General features: G+C 40.3%; 1 protein-coding gene and 1 pseudogene across 2 annotated transcripts; one reads left to right on the forward strand and one right to left on the reverse strand.

Moving 5' to 3' along the window:
• Positions 1–4,219: 4,219 nt before the first annotated feature.
• On the reverse strand, positions 4,220–9,247 carry LOC107651415 (ADP/ATP translocase 3-like; annotated as a pseudogene).
• Positions 9,219–15,383, forward strand: ULBP-like (UL16-binding protein-like). Of its 2 annotated transcripts, none has more exons than XM_056814067.1 (4): positions 9,219–9,654; positions 13,647–13,880; positions 14,039–14,305; positions 14,440–15,383. In XM_056814067.1, exons 1-4 carry the CDS (start codon positions 9,540–9,542, stop codon positions 14,568–14,570), a joined length of 747 nt encoding a protein of 248 aa, XP_056670045.1. In that variant the 5' UTR covers positions 9,219–9,539; the 3' UTR covers positions 14,571–15,383.
• Positions 15,384–16,407: the final 1,024 nt, after the last annotated feature.

Here is a 16,407-nt window from a genome sequence, read left to right on the forward strand (position 1 = left end):
CAATTATATGGCAATAAATATACCAATTTAAGTGATATGGATGAATATATACAAAAATACAAACTGCCTAGACTAACAGAAGAGGAAATAGAATTCTTAAATAATCCCATATCAGAAAATGAAATCCAACAAGCCATCAAAGAACTTCCTAAGAAAAAATCCCCAGGGCCTGATGGATTCACCAGTGAATTCTATCAAACATTCAGAGAACAGTTAATCCCAATACTATACAAACTATTTGACATAATAAGCAAAGAGGGAGTTCTACCAAACTCCTTTTATGACACAAACATGGTACTGATTCCAAAACCAGGCAGGTCAAAAACAGAGAAAGAAAACTATAGACCAATCTCCCTAATGAATATAGATGCAAAAATCTTAAATAGGATACTAGCAAAAAGACTTCAGCAAGTGATCAGAAGGGTCATCCACCATGATCAAGTAGGATTTATACCAGGGATGCAGGGCTGGTTCAATATTAGGAAAACCATCCACATAATTGACCACATTAACAAGCAAACCAACAAGAACCACATGATTATCTCAATAGATGCAGAAAAAGCCTTTGATAAAATACAACACCCATTCCTATTAAAAACACTAGAAAGCATAGGAATAGAAGGGTCATTCCTAAAAATAATAAACAGTATATATCTAAAACCATCAGCTAATATCATTTGCAATGGGGATAAACTAGATGCATTCCCAATAAGATCAGGAGTGAAACAAGGATGCCCATTATCACCTCTATTATTTGACATCGTACTAGAAACACTAGCAGTAGCAATTAGAGAAGAAAAAGAAATTGAAGGCATCCAAATAGGCAAGGAGGAGACCAAGTTATCACTTTTTGCAGATGACATGATGGTCTACTTAAAGAATCCTAGAGATTCAACCAAAAAGCTAATTGAAATAATCAACAACTTTAGCAAAGTTGCAGGATACAAAATAAACCCACATAAGTCATCAGCTTTTCTATATATCTCCAACACAGCTCAGCAGCAAAAACTAGAAAGAGAAATCCCATTCAAAATCACCTTAGACAAAATAAAATACCTAGGAATCTACCTCCCAAGACAAACACAGGAACTATATGAACACAACTACAAAACACTCGCCACACAACTAAAACTAGACTTGAGCAATTGGAAAAACATTAACTGCTCATGGGTAGGACGAGCCAACATAATAAAAATGACTATCCTGCCCAAACTTATTTATCTATTTAGTGCCATACCCATGGAACTCCCAAAAATTTTCTTTACGGATTTGGAAAAAAGCATAACAAAGTTCATTTGGAATAACAAAAGATCAAGGATATCCAGGGAAATAATGAAAAAAAACACTAATGAGGGGGGCCTAGCAGTCCCAGACCTCAAACTATATTACAAAGCAGCAGTCATCAAAACAATTTGGTACTGGCTAAGAGACAGAAAGGAGGATCAGTGGAATAGACTGGGGGAAAGCGACCTCAGCCAGATAGTATACGATAAACCCAAAGATCCCAGGTCTTGGGACAAAAATTCACTATTTGATAAGAACTGCTGGGAAAATTGGAAGACAGTGTGGGAGAGATTAGGAATTGATCAACACCTCACACCCTACACCAAGATAAATTCAAAATGGGTGAAAGACTTAAACATAAAGAAGGAAACCATAAGTAAATTGGGTAAACACAGAATAGTATACATGTCAGACCTTTGGGAGGGGAAAGACTTTAAAACCAAGCAAGACATAGAGAGAATCACAAAATGTAAAATAAATAATTTCGACTACATCAAATTAAAAGGCTTTTGTACAAACAAAAGCAATGTAACTAAAATCAGAAGGAAAACAACAAGTTGGGAAAAAATCTTCATAAAAACCTCTGACAAAGGTTTAATTACTCAAATTTATAAAGAGCTAAATCAATTGTACAAAAAATCAAGCCATTCCCCAATTGATAAATGGGCAAGGGACATGGATAGGCAGTTCTCAGATAAAGAAATCAAAACTATTAATAAGCACATGAAGAAGTGCTCCACATCTCTTATAATCAGAGAGATGCAAATCAAAACAACTCTGAGGTATCACCTCACACCTAGCAGATTGGCTAACATGACAGTTATGGAAAGTAATGAATGCTGGAGGGGATGTGGCAAAGTAGGGACATTAATTCATTGCTGGTGGAGTTGTGAACTGATCCAGCCATTCTGGAGGGCAATTTGGAACTATGCACAAAGGGCGATAAAAGAATGTCTACCCTTTGACCCAGCCATAGCACTGCTGCGTCTGTACCCCAAAGAGATAATGGACAAAAAGACTTGTACAAAAATATTCATAGCTGCGCTCTTTGTGGTGGCCAAAAATTGGAAATGAGGGGATGCCCATCAATTGGGGAATGGCTGAGCAAATTGTGGTATATGTTGGTGATGGAATACTATTGTGCTCAAAGTAATAATAAAGTGGAGGATTTCCATGTGAACTGGAACAACCTCCAGGAAGTGATGCAGAGCGAGAGGAGCAGAACCAGGAGAACATTGTACACAGAGACAAACACACTGTGGTATCATCGAACGTAATGGACTTCTCCATTAGTGGCGGTGTAATGTCCCCGCACAATCTGCAGGGATCAAGGAGAAAAAAACACTATCCAAAAGCAGAGGACAAACTGAGGGAGTAGAAACACCGAGGAAAAGCAACTGCCTGACTACAATGGCTGAGGGGACATGACAGAGGAAAGACTCGGAGCGAACACTCTGATGCAAATACTAACAACATGGCAATGGGTTCAAGTCAAGAACACATATGATACCAGTGGAATCACGCGTCGGCCACGGGGGGTGGGAGGGAGGAAAAGAAAATGATCTTTGTCTTTAATGAAAAATGCATGGAAATGATCAAATAAAATACTATAAAATTAAAAAAAATAAAATAAATAAAAAACAAAAAAAATAAAAAATGTTTGAAAATAAAAAAAAAAACTGGCCTTCTCTCTCATGAGGTATTCATGGGAAGACCCATGATAAAACCCCCAAACTTGTGCTGCATGATGCAAATCTCCATTTGACCAATAATGTTGCATTAAATTTTTAGGCATCAATAAAATGTTTGGAAGCCTTCCATTGACAGGACCAGGAGGTCTGGCCAAAAGCTCCAGATGGGCCACATCGCTCCCTGAAGCCTGGTAAGTAAGTCCATTAAAATCCCTCAAAGAAAGATCATCTGGCTGACTACCCATATAGCTGTTAATCAAAATCCTCAACCTTGGGGGCAGCTACAGTGCAGACAAAAATTAGAAATTGGAGACATTGTTATAGTAAAAGATGAGATCTATCAGACTGGCCTAGGAAAACAAAGTGTCCTTTTGTTGTTCAGTTGTGCCTTCTCTTTGTCCCATTTGGAGTTTCCTTGACAGAGATAACTAGAGTAGTTTGCCATTTCCTTCTCTGGCTCATTTTACAGATGAGAAAACTAAGGCAAACAGGATTAAGTAACTTACCCAGGGTCACACAGCAAGCAAGTGTCTGAGGTCACATTTGAACTCAAGATTCTGCTTACTCTAGGCTTGACATTCTATATAATGCACCACCTATATGCCTCAGTCTCCCAACTGGGTGAAAATTATTGAGGAAACCTGCTTTTAGAGCACTTGGCATATTTTTAACTACAGCAGCTAGGTGCAATGGATAGAACATTGGGCCAGGAGTGCAAAGGAAGACCTGAGTTCAAATCCAATGTCAGACACTTACTATGTGACCTTGGTTAAGTCATTTAACTTCTGTTTGATTCAGTACAATACTTAGCACATAGTAGGTGCTATATAAATGCTTATTCCATTCTCCCACAGCCAAAGATAATATTATCTGTTTGTCAGCAAAACCATTATTATTATTAGTTTTCAGATGACTTTTAATTGGGCTAATCTGATCACACTCTGATTTGTAAATCTTAGTAACCTTTTGGCTGAAGTCCAACAAAATCAACAATTAGAAATTCAAGTAAATATTGTATTGTTTATTAATGAAGGTATTTATATATATAACATTTCCCCTGAGGGCTGCATCCCAAAGTTTAGGTATGTTGTCTTGTTATAATTTTATTTGATGCATGTTAAACCCAGTGGAATTACATGTCAGATATGGGAAGGGGTGGGAGAGGGGAGGGAAAGAACATGAGTCTTGTAACCATGGAAAAATATTCTAAATCATCTAATTAAACAAAATTTTTAATGAAAAAATAAAAGAAAAAAATAAATTTATTTGATGAAATCATCTATTATACTTATGATCTGTTCTTTGACCTACCAATTCTTTAGGACTAAATTCTTTTACCTCCAATTAAATTTGAATTGTTAGTTTCAAGAACCATAAATGAATATAACTTTTTTTGCATTGTGTTTACATGTGGCTTTAAGTATAATGTAGTCTTCCTGTTTATCACTCTTTTTACTGTTACCTTATCTGAGATCATGATTGCTTTTCTTTCCTTTTTTGGAGTACTTCTGAGGCATAATTAAATTTTCTCCAGCCCTTTATGTTTTAATGTGTAAATCTTTAAGTCTCAAGTGTTTCTTACAAACAATGTAGAGCAATCATACTTGTTTGCTTCCTTCCTTTTGAGGGACTGAAATTGGAGGGTAGAATTTTTTGCTACAGCAGAAGTTTTAAAATCTCTGTGGAAAGGAGAGAGAGAGAAAAAGAGATTGACAAAGGCAGAGAGATTGGGAGAAGGGAAGGAGAAAGAGAGAGCAGGGGAGACAGAGAGACAGAGAGAAGAGGAGAGGAGAGAGACAAAGAGATAGACAGGGAAAGGAGAGAGAGAGAAGAGAAGAAAAGAGGAGAGAGAGAGAGAGAGAGAGAGAGAGAGAGAGAGAGAGAGAGAGAGAGAGAGAGAGAGAGAGAGAAAGAGAGAGAGAGAGAGAGAGAGGACTGATTTTAAGATTCATTCGTGGTGGCTTATAGCCTTTTGCTTTCTTTGACTTACAGATTGGTTTATTAAGGTAAGTCAGCACAAAGTGAAAAAATTATGGAGGTTTGGAAAAAGTTCTAGAACAATGGTAAATTCTTGCACTCTTTTTTTCTCTCTCTTGATTTATTGCTACTTGTAACAGGCAACTCCTAAGGATTTCTTTGCTGTTTTAAATTGTGCTTGCTGGTAATTTGCATTTTAAAGCAGTTTGCTAGATAAAAAATAAGTTAAGTTTAACAGCATCCTAGGGGGGTGTGTGTGGGGGGGGGCGGTGAGTGTGTGTGTGTGTTTGTGTTTGTTTGTTTTTGGTATAAGGAGTTTGATGAGAGAAAGAATAGAGATACTCAATTATAACAAATTAATCTGGCTGAGAGGCCACTCTTCTGACTTGGTAACCAATAAATTACTTGAGGGCTAATAGCATTTTATAAATTTTATTTAAAATCCTTCTTTTTAAGCTTTTTACTTTTGAAGAGTTGAGACCTTAGTACAAATCCAGCCTCAGACACTTACTAGGTAGCTTTGTGTTCTGCGTAAGTCACTTGACTTCTACTTGCTACCTTTTCCTCATCTATTAAATGGGAGTAATAATAGCATTGACGTCTTAGGGCTGTTGTGAAGATGAAATGAGATATTTATAAAGGGCTGGCACATAGTAGGTACTGTATAAATGCTTCTTCTTTTCTTTTCCCCATTCCTCTTTCCTGGAAGAAGTAGAACCTTAGCCAAGGAATCTAGCTGGGGAAAAAAAAAGGCAGAAAGGAGTTCAGCAACTCTGAGTCAAGCAGCATCTAACAACAACCAGTAGCACTATGAGACCAATGACCAGCACTGATCAGGGCACATCTACCAGCAAGCATAAATAGTTAAAATATATTTTTCCTTTATTCAATTTGTTTTATATATATTTACATACACACACATATATGTGTATATATGTGTGCATGTATATCATTTTATATATGTAGACATACAAATATAGAGGTATTACTGCCACTATAGAGCTTTCTGAATCAACATAGTTGGCAGTAATAAAACATAATAGCATTCATTTAAAATCCATATACATTAAACGCACATATAATTGATGGAATGGGAGCAGCTGCTCTCGTTAGTGGTTCCTGTGAGATTTTACTGGCTAAGCTGGATAAGAACTGTTTTCTGTTTTTGTTTATTTGTTTGGTTGGTTTTTGGTGGGGGCACTGATACACGAATGCTTGGAAATGATGGTGGGCACTTACATGTTAGTCTGAATGTAAATTGTGATGAGGGAGAAGGCTCTTAAAGGTGCCTTTGTTAGGTTCTACCCTGGAGGCCAGCTAGGCAGCCAGAAATGCTGTTGGAATCCACAGGATTTGGGTGCTCAGAATGGGGACAGCTCTCATCGAGGACCGCCCCCTCTAACAGGTGTGATGGGGCATCTGAGAGTGAGCATGGCTGGTCCTTTTTAGCTTTGGGGCAGCAATAGTGAAGGGAGGCCTGCTTGTACTATTCCTGCCTTGTGGGGCCACAGGACAGTGCCTGAACTGGCTGGGAGTCAGGCAAGGGTTTGTTGGCTTCACTCTGGCCTTGACACCTTAGGTGTGTGGCCAGGTTTTAGTTTACTAAGAGCCAAGAAAACTGTACAACCTTACCTCAGAGGGGTGCAGGATGCTGGGTCTGGCACTGCCCTGGGGCTGGGGCAATCTTTATCCATTGGTCAGTTTACCTGGGTCCAATCTTACAGGGAGATTGACTTCTTTTTATAAATGTCTCTTTGGGAAAGAAATCCCTCTATAGGAGACTGGCAATACCAGGCTCTGCTCCTGCAAAAAGAACTTTTTGATTTGGAAATAAAGTTTTTCTTTCAAAAAACACAGGAAAACATGGTACCTTTACATTTTACCTCCTGCAGTTCCTTTTCTGGTTCTACAGCTGCTAGTATTATCTTCTCCAAGATAATCTGTCATTTGCTCTTTGTATATCTTGAATTTTCTGATTTATAAACCATCTCCTGTGTAGGCTCCTTAAGGGCAGGGACTATTTCTGTTTTGTTGTTGCTGTTGTTTTTTGTTCCCTGGTTCCTGAAGCTGTGCCTCAGCAAAACAGTAAGATTTAATGAAAGTTTATTGGTTGATAAAGTTGTCTCTGAGGCATCCAGTATTTCATAATGGTTTTTTGAATTGAACACATGCATTGAGCTATTACAAGATGGAAAAGGCAGCTTGATGTACAACATGACAGGAATCTATATCTACCTGTCTCCAGCCTTCTATCTATCTATCTATCTATCTATCTATCTATCTATCTATCTATCTATCTATCTATCTATTGCCCTTTTCATTTATGTCTCCCAGAGATGGCAGAAAATCAGGAGACTTGAATGTAAAGAGGGGATTGAAACATTTAGAAAGGGAGGAAGAAACAAGCCAACGAAAACAGAGAAGGATATGATCAGAGATCTAAACTCTGTGACTCTCCCCAGCCTTCTCTAGCTTCAAAAAAAATTAAATCGACGGAAGTTTTTTTTTTTAGAGTGTTCTGTGTATTTATTGTTTTACAGCAGAATGCCCAACACAGATCATCATAACTGCCAAATAGACAGCTGTGCAAAATAGTATATATAGTGCTTAAATACAAATGGGAGACATGATTTTTTTTTCTTTAAATAAATTACTTAAACACAAATTTATGGTCCTACAAAATAGCATTAAACTAGATGGTCTAAGTTGATCTGCCTCCTCGGACCCACAGTAATGGTTATTTCCCCCCAAACCAATAGAATCAATATACTGAATCACCATCAGTTCCATTGTGTGAATAATGGATCACAATAAATGAGTCCTTTTTTCTAAGAGCTTTTCCTGACTTCTCTACAAACATGATCTGGCCTGGATAAAAAGACAACAGGAATTTCTTGAAGGTCAATGGTCCAAAATGCTAAGATTTGTTAAGTATTCTACATGATCTATATTCACTGTTTCCATTTTTTGGTAGGATGTACTTAGATTACTTTCTTCAATTCATCATACAGGACAAGTACAAAAGCTCCATCCATGCCTCTAAGAACATTGGACCAGGTACCCTTGAAGAAAGCTTTGCCACCCTCATTTTAGCAATCTTCCTCCAGCAGTCAATTGTCCCAGTGTACATGATATCAGCTCCTTTGCGCCCAGGCCCCGTCTTACTGTATCAAAGGGATACCACACCTGCTACAGCGGTCACTGTTTGAGCAATCATTCAACTTATCACAATATGGGTGTTCTTAGGATCTGGAAGCATACCTTTTGCTGTATCATAGATTCCAAAATAGGCTGCTCTACAGATAATATCCTGCACTGGGACATTGAAACCTTGATATGAGCCCCGAATTCCATCAGACTTGGTGATTTTCACAAGGCAGTCTCCCAGGCCTTTGAATTCTCTCTCAGTGTCAGATTTCCCAACATCAGCTGCCAAGCGGGTTCTAGAAAAATCCAATGGGTAGACAAAGCAGAGAGAAGTGGCTCCAGCTACGTACCACCAGAGGCAAGATTGCCAGCAAAATACCTCCAAAATTGTGTGCAATTTTGTGAGCAAAATTGTGTGCAATTTTGTGAGCAAAATTGCTCCTCCCAAAAACATCTGCTTATACTTATCCTTAAAGGCGAAGTTAAGGGCCTGGGTGGGGATCTGATGACATTTGCTAAGTTACCCGCCAGAAGGAAAGCATCCCTTGTTCCTTTGGAATTCGGACTATACAGTCCATAATGCCTTTGTGCTGCTTATCTGCAGCAATTTGTTTACTTGCATGCTGCACCTGCAATAGTAGCTTGACTCTCTCGAAGGGGGCCACCGCGGTCTTGGAAAAGTCCGCGGCAAAGGAGATGGCCTGTTCCGTCATCGTTACAGAGGGCATAGGTGGTGGAATTGGAAACTGAAAGCGGATGAAAGAGGGCTCTCGACGGAAGTTTTAAGGGTGTTTAGAAAGTGAAATCTACGCTTCCTGACAGACTGCGCCCACCAGGCAACAGCAATTATCCTGACAGACTGAGAAAGGCAACAGCAAGACAGTCTAACTGCAAGGAGCCCGCAGAATTGCCCCCCGTGGAAACGATTTAAGGAGACGGGAGGTGAGTGAAGGGCACTAGTGGAGTTAGATAAAGCTGGATCTTACAAGCAAAAGAACGGTTTGACTCTCTTCTGCCTTTAACCGAGTCAAAATGGGTTCTTTATTTCTTTTCTCACCTTCCAGCTTTGTTGTGTGGATTATACGTCATCATTATCTGTACTACGCTCCCACAAACTAGGTGCTTCCCTTCACCGCTGACTGGAGACCTTCCTACCTTTGCGCTCGAAAGCTTTCTTTCCTTCATCCAGGGCTTCTTAGTACGAACTCTCTTGTTGTTTTTGTTTATGTTTTGTTTTTGTTTTTGCCAAATTTCCCGCTTAATCGCAATTTAGCTTTTCCGGTTCTCGCAGAAATTTATGCGTTACGTCCCCCTTAGAGGGCGGGAATGGGGAGGGACACTTGACTGAGCCGCGCAAGTCTAGTTATGAGTCTTTAAGTTAAGCGGCGATAGCAGAGGGCGATTCATTTGCTGGAGCGCTCCTTTGGTCTAATTTGGAGCATGAGAAGAGACCTAATGGCCCCAACTTGTCTCGGCCTTTGCGGGATCCTGTTGTGTGTACTAAAAATAGACGGAGCGGCCTCGACTGTTCAGGATTTCCCTTGTGGTGAGTCCGGTGAGTCCATCTCCGAGAGATGGAGATATAAGATGAACTGGAACTTTCAGAACGCTACCTAGTCTAAATGGAAAAAATAGATGACAGATTCCCCGGCATGGGGACCTGAAGAAAAGGAACACAGGGTCCGGAATGGGGTCCGGAGTTGTGGAGTAGGAAGTTGGACCCAGCCCTAAGCATGAATAGTAGGAATTCTGGAACCTTAGACAAGTGGGAGTTGGGAAGCAGGTAGAGAAGAGGAGTAAGCAGTAGTGAGTGAGCAGTAAGTGTAGTCTTACAAGGACTGGGCTAGTGGCAGTGATTGATCTATTAATAAAATAGACCAACAAGGGCTTTTTTTTCTTCATAAAACTAGCTCCTTGTATTTATGTATGTTTCAGTGGTTTTCTTTCCGTTTCATTCATCTCCGTTGATTTTCAGGATTTCTAACTTGGTGTTTAATTTGGGGTTTTAAAAAATGTGTTCTTTTTCTCGTTTTTTTGTTTGCACGCCGAATTCATTAATCTGATCTTTCTCTGTTATTGACATATAGAGATAGAAATTTTGCCCTCGGTCTAATGGCCTTTTCTCAATCTTCATTGTCCCCCTGCTCTGCAGCCTTGAACTCTGATCGTCACCCTCTCCTCGATATTCTTTTCTTTGTAGGTTTTTCTGGCAGTACCCTCTCTCGTTTCTCCTCCTGCCTATCAGAGGGCTCCTCTTCAATCTGCCACACCTTTCGTGTACCACCGGGTTCAGTCCTGAGCTCTCTTCTTCCCGTACTATACTCGGTGATCTCATTTGCTGCAGTAGATAGGTGTGGAAGTGGGGAGGGAGAAGGCAGCTGCGGAATAACGAAACTTTTTGAAGAAGGACCCCAGAGATCCTAAGGTATCAGCGGAAGGGATCTGACCAGGGAGGCTGGTTGCTAGGTGATTTTGGCCGAGGAAGGGTTTGAAATTAGAAATAATGCCGTAACCTTCTCCTGGACTTGTGGGTCCAGGTCTGTGAAATAAGTAGCAGCCTCTCTTGAATATATACTGACTTTAGGAGAGAATTACTGTAGCTGTTAAATTCCAGAAGCCGAAACCGTTTGAGAGAAAAAGATCTAGGGAGAGGGACGAGGAATGGTATGAGGGGTAACCCTGGGGGAGATTGTGGAGGTTTCCGACCTACTCTGGCAAGTGAGAGCTGACTAAGGAGGGGGGGGGGGTGAGGGGGGAGGCGACGGCAGGGAACGACTAAGGCCGGAGCGCGCGGGGGAGGGGGGGAGGGGGGAGGGGGGAGGGGGAGGGGAAGTGTGGGAAAACTCACTTGATCTTTCACTCCCTGCTGTTAGCCAAAATTTCTTCTGCCCCTTGTAAACTAAGCTTGAAATGGCTGACTACTATACGTGCCTCCACTTTCTCTACCCATGCCTTTTAAAAAAAAATAAAAACCCTTACCTTCCGTCTTAGAATCAGTACTGAGTATTGGTTCTAAAGCAGAAAATCGGTAAGGGCTAGGCAATGGGGGTGAAGTGACTTTCCCAGGGTCACACAGCTAGGCAGTGTCTGAGGTCATATTTGAATCCAGGACCTCCAGTCTCCAGATGTTTTTCTTCTGTGTGTTTACTCCCACAATTCTTTCTCTAGATGTGGATAGTGTTCTTTCTCATAAATCTCTCAGAATTGTCCTGGATCATTGCATTGCTATTAGTAGCAAAGTTATTTTCTTTTTAAACCCTTACCTTCCTTCTTGGAACCAATAGGCAATTGAGGTGAAGTGACTTGTCCTGGGTCACACAGCTAGGAAGTGTTGGGGGGCCAGATTTGAACCCAGGAACTCCTGCCTCTAGACCTGGCTCTCAATCCACTGAGCCACCCAGCTGCCCCCTTTACATTTGATCTTGATGATCTTGATGAGAAGTTTAAAATCAAACTGTGTACCATACATAAAGATCATGGAGATTATGTCTCCTCCCCGCCCCCCACATGATCACCATTGTCCTCTTCCCCCAGCACTCTCTTTCAACCAGTGTAGCTCACATGGGACATCAACAGTATTGAATTGAGAACAGGGATGCAGGAAATTGGGCAGAATAAAAACCAAAACTGTCCATCCTGCTGAAATCTATACAACCATAAGTTTATTTCTAAGTCGTCCTGTTTACTTGAAGTTTGTACTACAGATGCTAAGTGTATGATTAAAAAAAAATATATATATATATATAGTTTTCAATCTCATGTCTCACCACCAAGGAAAGGAAGAGAACTATTTATTTAGTGTAGTTCACTAACATGGGAAATGTTGTGAAAATTGGGTTAAGACTGGGAGAATCATCATCATCATCATACATGGTGCTGTGACATTTCTTTACAAATCCCACCAGAAGTCACCATCTCATTGTACATGTTCATGTCACAAATAGGCTTATGATGTACTGTGTAGGCAAGCGTGCTGCTTTTTTTAATATTTAAAGAAACTATATTATAAATAAGTCTCTTGTGCTTTCCCCCCCCTTTTTTTATACATAATCTTAGCATGACAGGACAATAAAAGGAACAGCATAAATACAGTCAATGATAGGTGGAATGAAAATAGGCTTTAGAGTGTAAGAATGATCTGATCTTTTGTTTTGAGTATTGAAGATAAAATAGGACAGGCATTGATTGGATGATTAAGTCTCAGCTAATTTCCACTATGGTAAACAACAAATAACTTAAACAATACACATGAATTTAATAGAGGAAAAAACAGAGGGAAAAAACAAACTCCAATTGCTTTGAACACCAAATTCTGGGGACAAATAGGGAGCCACTGGAGTTTATACTAGAGTAGGGAGGTGACATGATCTGCTCTTTAGGAGAATCATCAGATCCTCTGTTTTTTCCTCTATTAAATTCATGTGTATTGTTTAAGTTATTTGTTGTTTACCATAGTGGAAATTAACTGAGACTTAATCATCAAATCGCTGCCTGTCCTATTTTTTGTCTGGGAAAAAAAAAACACAAAAGTTTTAATCTCCATGTTTCTTCAGATTAATATAGTTATGTCCCGTTTTTAAATGAACCAAAGGACAGGAAAGTGTTTTAGGCCTGGAGACAGGAGGTCCTGGGTTTAAGCCTCAGGTACTTCCTAGCTATGTGACCATGGACAAGTTATTTAACCCCAATTGTCATTAAGTGATTTGCCCAGTCACACAGCCAGGAAGTATCTGAGGTCAAATTTGAACCCAGGACCTCCTGTCTTTAGGCCTGGCTCTCAGGCCCCTGAGCTACCCAGCTGTTCCCTAAGGGATTTTTTTTAAACCCTAATCTTCCACCTTAGGATCAATACTGTGAATTGGCTCTAAGGTAGAAGGGTAATAAGGGCTAGGCAGTGGGAGGAGAGTTAAGTGACTTGCCCCACAGTCATATAGCTAGGAAGTGTCTGAGCACATATTTGAACCCAGGACCTCCCATCTCTAGGCCTGGTTCTCTATCTGCTGAGCCACCTAATTGCCTCCTCTAAAGTTTTTTTTTTTTTTAACCCTTACCTTCCGTCTTGGAGTCAATACTGTATATTGGCTCCAAGGCAGAAGATTGGTAAGGGCTAGGCAAGGGGGGTCAAGTGACTTGCCCAGGGTCACAGAGCTAGGAAGTGTCTGAAGCCAGATTTGAACCTGGGACCTCCTGTCTCTAGGTCTGACTCTCAATCCACTGAGCCACCGAGCTGCCCCCTAAGGGTTTTTTAAAAAAGAATCCATGCAGTCTCAGAAACTCAGCATCCTGTAACTCTGAACTCTGAGTCTACTTCATTCAGCAACAAACTAATCCTTATGAAAGGACAAAAACAAAAGAAAAGCACCTTATATGAACAAGATTATAGAGTCTGATTTCTTGGAGAGTAGTGACTGCTTTTCTTTTTTATTTGTTGGTTCTTTTGTCATTTCTCAGCAAATGCTTGTTAGAATGTTAGATGAAAACAATCCAGTGACTTGGAGGTTGGAACTAGAGCATTTATTTACTAATTATTGTTCCTCTCTTCCTCAGATGTTTCCACACTTAGGTACAACTTAACTTTAGCCTATTTTGGCTGGAATAAGTCCTCCTCATATATCATTTCTGGCTTCATAAATGACAACAAATTCCTGACCTATGATAGCAAGAGTCGACATGTGGATTTTAAGTCATGTGAAAAAGCAGATATCCAGAACCTCAAAGAGGAAAATAAGGAGCTCAGAGACATTGTTTCGAATATAGCTCTCAGAAATGGTGAGAATGGAGGTGAGTATGAAAGCCAGGCTGTTTAGGGACCCTAGAGACAGAATGGAAACATCTCCCATTCTTCCCCCACACGTTGCCTTTTTGTGATTTGGGATGTGGCAGCTATTGTGAGGTTTAGAATTAAATACACTATAGTAACTTGTTGGGGTTGGGATCAGGGTCTCATACTCTCCAGGTCACTTACGGCTGCAAAAGAATCAATGGTGATGTCAAGGGCTTCTGGCACTACATCTATGATGGACAGAAATTCCTCAGTTTCTCCCTAGAGGACGGGAGTTGGATAGGTACCGGTCCAGAGGCTGAGGAAGCCAAGAAAATCTTACAGAAAAGCCAATCCCAAAAGAAGGTCAAGGCCTATATTCTGGGGGACTGTCCTGCTGATCTCAAGAAATGCCTGAAATATCAGGAATGCGTGAAGAAAACAGGTATTGAACACCTGGAGCCAGGCCTCCCCACTCACATCTCCCAAGAGCTTCCCTCATTTTGCCTCTGGTTCTGTCTGAGTTGGGAAGGTGACACAGAGTAGTGCTCTTACTTAAAGCAGCCTCTTCTGTTTCAGAGACAGCGATACCTGTCCTATATCCATCTAATCCATTGACATCTGGAAGCCCTCGGATCAGCATCAACAGAGGGGTTACTGGAAATGTTATCTTCATCTTCATCATAATTCTTTTGTATGAATTATTATAATTAATAATTATTTGGACTCTTTTAAATTATTATATAAAAATAAACTATTTATTGAAAATATAAGGATAAAAAAGGATTTTTTATTTCCTTTTAAACCCTTACCTTCTGTCCTGGAACCAATATTGGCTCTAAGGCAAAAGAGTGGTAAGGGCTAGGCAAGGGGGTTAAGTGACTTGCCCAAGGTCGCATACCTGGGAAGTGTCTGAGACCAGATTTGAACCTAGGACCTCCCATCTCCAGGCCTGGCTTGTGAGATTTAAAAGAGTGGATGCTCTAAACTGTTATAATTAAAATGGTTGATGTCATAAACTGTAGTGAGTTAAAATGGTGGAAGATACAAATTATGCTAGATATAAGAGAGGGTGAGTAAATTGTGACTGCAGAAAATATGTTTCACTGATGGAATACTATTGTGCTCAAAGGAATAATAAAGTGGAGGAATTCCATGGAGACTGGAACAACCTCCAGGAAGTGATGCAGAGCGAAAGGAGCAGAACCAGGAAAACATTATACACAGAGACTGATACATTGTGGTACAATCGAAGGTGATAGACTTCTCCATTAGTATCAATGCAATTTCCCTGAACAATCTGCAGGGATCTAAAAAAAAATACTACCCACAAGCAGAGGATAAACTGTGGGAGTAAAAACACAGATGAAAAACAACTGCTTGACTACAGGGTTGGAGGAGATAAGACTGAGGAGAGACTCTAAATGAACACTATAATGCAAATTCCAACAACAGGGAAATGGGTTCGAGTCAAGAACACATGTGATAACCAGTGGAATCATGCGTCGGCTATGGGAGAGGGAAAGGCGGGGGGGGGGGGGGGGGGGGGAAGAAAAGAAAACGATCTTTGTTTCCAATGAACAATGTATGAAAACGACCAAATAAAAAAATGTTTAAATTAAAAAAAAAAAGAAAGAAAATATGTTTCACTACAGTGTCTTGGTTTTTAAATCAAATATAAGGTGGTCGCCAGGGAAATATTCCCAATTATTCAATATGCCCAAGTCAACTGGGTTTTATAGAGAATTTAATTAATAATACAATGAGTAATCAAAGAAAGAGAGAGAGAGAGAAAAGGAAATAAGTATGAAGGGCCTTAAGCCAACATGGCCTAGACCTGAGTCTTAAGAGAGAGATCAGTCAGTTAGTCTTTTATCACTCACCACAAGGTCTGTCTAAGCAAGGATTCTAGGGACACCAGGCCAGCTCCAACTCAGCTGATTTCACCAGAGAGAGATCCAGCCAGAGACTGTTTTAAAGGGCCTCTCTCCAGAGCCTCCAGAGGGACAGAGTCCCCTCAGAGGAGCTCCAGCAAGACCTCCTTAGATATTGTCCTCCAAGAGCTTCCCTTCTCCAGAGCCTCTCTCAAGAGATTCTTCCCAAGAGATCCTCATAAGAGCTTTCTCCAAAAGGATTGTCTCCAAGGATCCTATCTCCAAGGCTCTCAGGATCTCCAAGCATCCAAACCTCCAAGGATCCCTTGCTCAAGAGATTCCTTTTCTTATATAGGGTTTTTTTTTTTCCTATGTCACCTCCCCTAAGTTCTTCCATCTACCAATCACCATAGATGTTTTCTAAAAGGACAGCCCATATGAATTCCTGCTAAGTCAACTAATCTCCTCAGTCTGAACCAGAGAAAATGCTGCTGTGTTGACTAATCCCCTCAGCAAGTCTGAACCAGAGAAAACACAGCTGAGTCGACTAATCTCATTAAGAGAAAACCTGCTCGACGCTTTTAGGTACCTAGCATCCCATTGTATCAATTCTAAAAAACAGGCATGGCTCAAAGAACTCCTTGCTTTATTATAAGCATGGGTCCAAGTACTT

The sequence above is a fragment of the Monodelphis domestica genome, chromosome 2 (assembly GCF_027887165.1).
Source record: "Monodelphis domestica isolate mMonDom1 chromosome 2, mMonDom1.pri, whole genome shotgun sequence".
NCBI lineage: Eukaryota > Metazoa > Chordata > Mammalia > Didelphimorphia > Didelphidae > Monodelphis > Monodelphis domestica.